Source organism: Pistacia vera, unplaced genomic scaffold, assembly GCF_008641045.1.
Source record: "Pistacia vera cultivar Batoury unplaced genomic scaffold, PisVer_v2 Contig525, whole genome shotgun sequence".
NCBI lineage: Eukaryota > Viridiplantae > Streptophyta > Magnoliopsida > Sapindales > Anacardiaceae > Pistacia > Pistacia vera.
Genome location: NW_022196363.1, coordinates 641,473 through 646,248, shown reverse-complemented (window position 1 = coordinate 646,248; position 4,776 = coordinate 641,473). Strand labels below are relative to the sequence as shown.

Below are 4,776 nucleotides of genomic sequence, written 5' to 3'. Positions count from 1 at the left end.
ATTTACAAAGTTGAAATCTTAATTTTAAATCTCAATTAATGTAATTGTCAATATGATTAATTAATGGGATAATATTATTTTCCTATGATTAATAATTAATGTATAGCTGACACATTAATGTTAGGATTCAATTTTGTATATGAAATATTACTGAATGATCAAAGGTTACAAAATAATACTTCATTATATATAAATTAAAGTAATATCACATCTACATAGGTTGATTAAAAAGAAGAAAAAAAAAGGAAGGATTAAACAAATATTAGCAAATTTCATCAAAGATATTGATGACTTGCCTTTATTATTGGGCACACACAAAATAATTAACAACATGAACAAATTAACTAATCCAGTTTTGCTGCACTAAATCAATCATCACTTGTGTCTGCATGGATATGATAGGTAGCTTGAGCTCGATCCAGAAATGTATAACACAAATTCTATGAGTAGTTGCACATCCCATACGTGCATGAATACCCTTTTTTGCACTTCTTGTTGCAACCACCACAGTGCTTCTTGTTGAACATTGTATTCACACACTCACCTTTACAGCAAGTCTCCGAGAACTTACACTTCTTCCCACACTTGCCGCAATTGAGCTCGTCTGTCAACACGTTTACACATTTCTTCTTGCAGCAGTATGGCCCCGGGCTCCCCTTGGCGCGACAAACTCTAGGGTATTTGTCACACGTCCTCATCTGAAGCCGAGGAGGCTTCAAATGGGCGGCAAGAAAGCGACTGGAACCACGCAATGAAGTTGTCGACTCTTGCTCATTCGATTGTTCTTCTTCTTCTGATAGTGTTGCCGCATCAAGGAGATCAGGAATTATGATCATCATAGCCACGAGCATTGCCAACTCAAGGAACAACATGAACTTAAAGGACTTCATGATGAGTTAATCGATTGTTTGGATGTGGGGAAGAATGGAGGATTCGTTGAGGTATTTATAGAGATAAAAGAGGTTTGGATGTGGGGAAGAATAGAGGATTGGTTGAGGTATTTGTAGAGATAAAATAGGTGCACTAGCAAGCAAAATGAATGGGGGTTGAAGAGTTTCAAAGTGTGCGGATTGTGAGTGGAGTGGTCTAATTCAAAGGGCTAAAGAAATTGAAGTAAACAAAGTTAGGCTGTAGGAGAAATATTATAGTATAAATTAGGTATAATTAGCTAGGGAGGAAATCCAAGTTCGAGATTTGCGTAACAAAGTGTAACATGAGTCTCCTCTTGCTAACAATTGTCTTTCATTGAATTCGTTTTCGAAATATTATTAATATTAATGAAGAAATTATAGGATTAAGCAATTTTATAATTAAAGGAGAAAGAAATATAAGGAAAGAGCTGGCAACTATGCTTTTTGTGTTAAACTTATTATAGAATATCATTGTAGTGCATATCATTGTCAACGAGATTGAAATTAGAAACACATAAAGAAAGAAGTCAGCTGACGTTAATTGCTATATACAAGGAATAATGTTCTAAACAAAATTAATTTTATTTTCCTTAACGTAACATTTTGTACAGAAAATTTTGATATCTTAACCATTTCTTTTATTTTTTTTTTTTTGGTGATCGGGATGTATAAACCAGCTTATGCGTACCTCAACTAATCATCTAAGATCCTGAAGTTAATAATTAGATAAGTCTCTAGTAACCATCTCTATTAATATTTGTGAGAACTGGAATTCAGAAGTTTATAAATCCTTCTTTTGATATTTTACTATCAGGTTATCTAGTGTTTTTTTTTTTTTTTTTCCTAAGATCTAATTTAATCTACCTTTGTATACGAAAAATCAAGTGAAAATTTCAGTATATTTAAAAATAATTAGCTTACTTACATTAAAAAAAAAAAAAAAGACATTGAATAAAGGCAGGTTCCTATGGTCATGAGGTCATCGAAACCAAAACCAGCTGAACTGAACAAGCTCTTTAATTACTATTTTACTTGTTATCAAACCGTTAAGAAAGCACTTTCATTAATTCTATGATTTGACCTTTTTTTTTCTTGTACGCAAATTTGACCATATTGTACATAAATGCATTATATTAAAGAATATCCCGAGGTGCAAAGGCTTGAGCCACTCGGCTAGGGTCCGTCATCTGTGCCCAGTTGGTTAAAGTATTTAACCGCGTGTCGAGCCCAGATGGACCACATTCCGTACAGTCGGCTGTTGCTCCAATTCAGAATTCGTTGTTTTAATTTAGTAACCGATGCTGGATTTATTATTATTATTTTTTGTTCCAGTTTAAGTATATAATCATTAATTATAACTTATCTTATAGATTTTCAGTAAATATAAGAATCGTGTAACTTTATAGTATCAAATACTTTATTCTTTAAAGATTAAATACATTTTTTGAGCCTTGAATTAAGCTTAAGACCTAAGATACTAATCTTGATGATTGTAGTTGAATGTGCAAGATAATATTAATGGGTTAAGATGATTTTTTTAGTTAGAAGAGTTGACTTTTTAATATGATGGGTCAGACTTTTAATTATGTTTACCGAGAAGTAAAAAAGTTTGACTTAATTTACTCCCAGTAATTAGCTTCTATATGATATAATTAGTGAAAAAGATATAATATTTGTTTGCATGCACTCCTCGCGTCACTAAATAAAAAGATATGGACAGAGTAACCTCATAAAAGTTAAAAGGATGAAATTTAATTTTTTTTCCTCCAGATAATTAGTATAAGTTTTCGTCATACTTTTAATTTCTTAGTGAATTAATTTAATTACTTGGGTTATCAAGTGAGGAGTTGGTAAAAAAGTGAGTACTTCGTAAACAAGGATATGATAGATTGTTAATACGAAATAATATAATAAAGAGCAAACATATGTTTTCACCCCAGGTTTAGCGAAATGGTAAGTTCTCATATCTGGTTTCATATATTTCAAATTTCCACCTTTAAATTAACATTGTTATTGATTGTTGAGTTTTGACACAGATGCAGAATATGCTATTACCAAACTGCCCTCTCATCTTCTTCTTCTTCATCTCCCCCTCCTCCTCCCGTCTTCATGCCCTCCCATTTCTGGCAAAAACCAAACACAGAAACACTCCCAAGCTTCAATTTTATAAAAAAAACCCTAGTGTGAGAGGTGGCGGCAAACGATGGGCTACCATGGTCGAGAAGATTGCGGGTTTTAAAGGGAAGGCACCGGTGAGTCAACGGGTGATGGTGGCAAGGGTTGCCGTCGCCAGAATCAGTCGGAATTCGGTAAAAGATAGTCGCACTCCAATTCCCTAAACATACAGACTCATTTGGAGCCAATGATCATTTACAAACATTTTCATTCCTTTTATGACAACTTGACAATATAATTAATCATAAAGGAAAAATTCAATCTCTAGATTTCTGAGGTAATTCTATATTATACTTAGGGGGCAATTGGTTTAGAGAATGTTGTATTATTGAGAATGTTATATTAATGGGAAGATGTGTAACTTTGAAGATTATTGAGAATTTTATTAAAAATATGTTTGATCAAATAAGATTAAATTGGAGAGTATGTTATATTGATATGTTTGGTTGGGAGAATAAATTGGTGGGTATGTTATATTTTATGGTTAGATTACTAAATTGTCCTTATATTTTAATATTATTATTGATTTTTATTGTATATTTAACCTCAACATTTTAGATTTAGCTAAAACATCTCGGCAACAAAAAAAGTTTAAAACTTAATAAAAACACCCCGGCCACCTTCTTAGGACTGTTGGCCGTCGGCAGTTGCCTGAATGTTGCATAGCCAGTCAGATCTGGCTGGCTATGCGTTGGTAAGGTCGTTTTTGAGCATGGATGATCCATGGTGATTTCACGGTCACAGATCTGGTCGGAAACAACCTTACTAGCCCACGACCGGTCGTGTGCTATTCCACTTACTAACAGTGGCGGTTGACTATGGTGGACAATCCTCTTGAGTGGTTGGGGTAGTGGCTGGGGGTGGTTATGGTCTTGGGTAATTTGGTTGAAGTGTTAGGGTAATTCTATCTTAAAAATCTTGAGTATAACACTAAAATTGTCCATAAATTTTTTGTAAATTGTTTAAATAACAAGGGCATTATTATCCTAAAATTTTATTAATAAGGTAAAATTGTAATAAAAATAAAATTATCAAGTAATGTCAGAATACCTAAAAAAATGGTAGTATTCAGATTATCACCTATATAACCAACATTGATTACTATTGATTTTGGAGGATTATCAAAATCTTATATTACTTGACAACCAAACATGTGTAATGTAAGTAATATAAGATGACATTAACTTAATCATGGGAGATAACCCCCAACCAAACAACTCCTTAAAGATATTTATTGCAAGATATGTGTTTTCAGGGTTTAGCATGCCAACATCGGTTAATCAATAGTGAAAGTATTAAAAAAAAATTATTATTATTTTTAATGTAAAAAATTTTGATTTTTTTTTTTTTTTTAAATACAGACGCGCACACAAACTGCATATGAAAGGGTGGAGATGTAGAAAATATGTGATGTCGGCTCTTAGCAAAGATACGGAGGCTTTGTTTACGAGATCAACGCAAAGCCCACCACGTTGCCAATTATTTTGTTTTTCTAAATTATAGATTGAATCAGTTACATAAGCACTTCTAACTAAGAATTTTGACTTCATAAATTGGTTAGTCAGAATATTTGGGCAGTGTTTGGCTATCCTGCATATTGCACCCCTTATCAGTCATCACACCTCGTAGGCTGATTTACCATAAACCTTTGACACATTTTGATATAGATTTGATTTGTATTTTTTGGTTC

General features: G+C 32.9%; 1 protein-coding gene across 1 annotated transcript; it reads right to left on the bottom strand.

The window, feature by feature from the left end:
• Positions 1-210: 210 nt before the first annotated feature.
• On the bottom strand, positions 211-967 carry LOC116106998 (stigma-specific STIG1-like protein 3). Its single transcript, XM_031393310.1, has one exon. The coding sequence runs from the start codon at positions 888-890 to the stop codon at positions 441-443; it is 450 nt and encodes a 149-aa protein (XP_031249170.1). The 5' UTR covers positions 891-967; the 3' UTR covers positions 211-440.
• Positions 968-4,776: the final 3,809 nt, after the last annotated feature.

Coding starts and splice junctions, on each gene's coding strand:
- LOC116106998 (XM_031393310.1), bottom strand. CDS start 890: ATGAAGTCCTTTAAGTTCATGTTGTTCCTTGAGTTGGCAATGCTCGTG.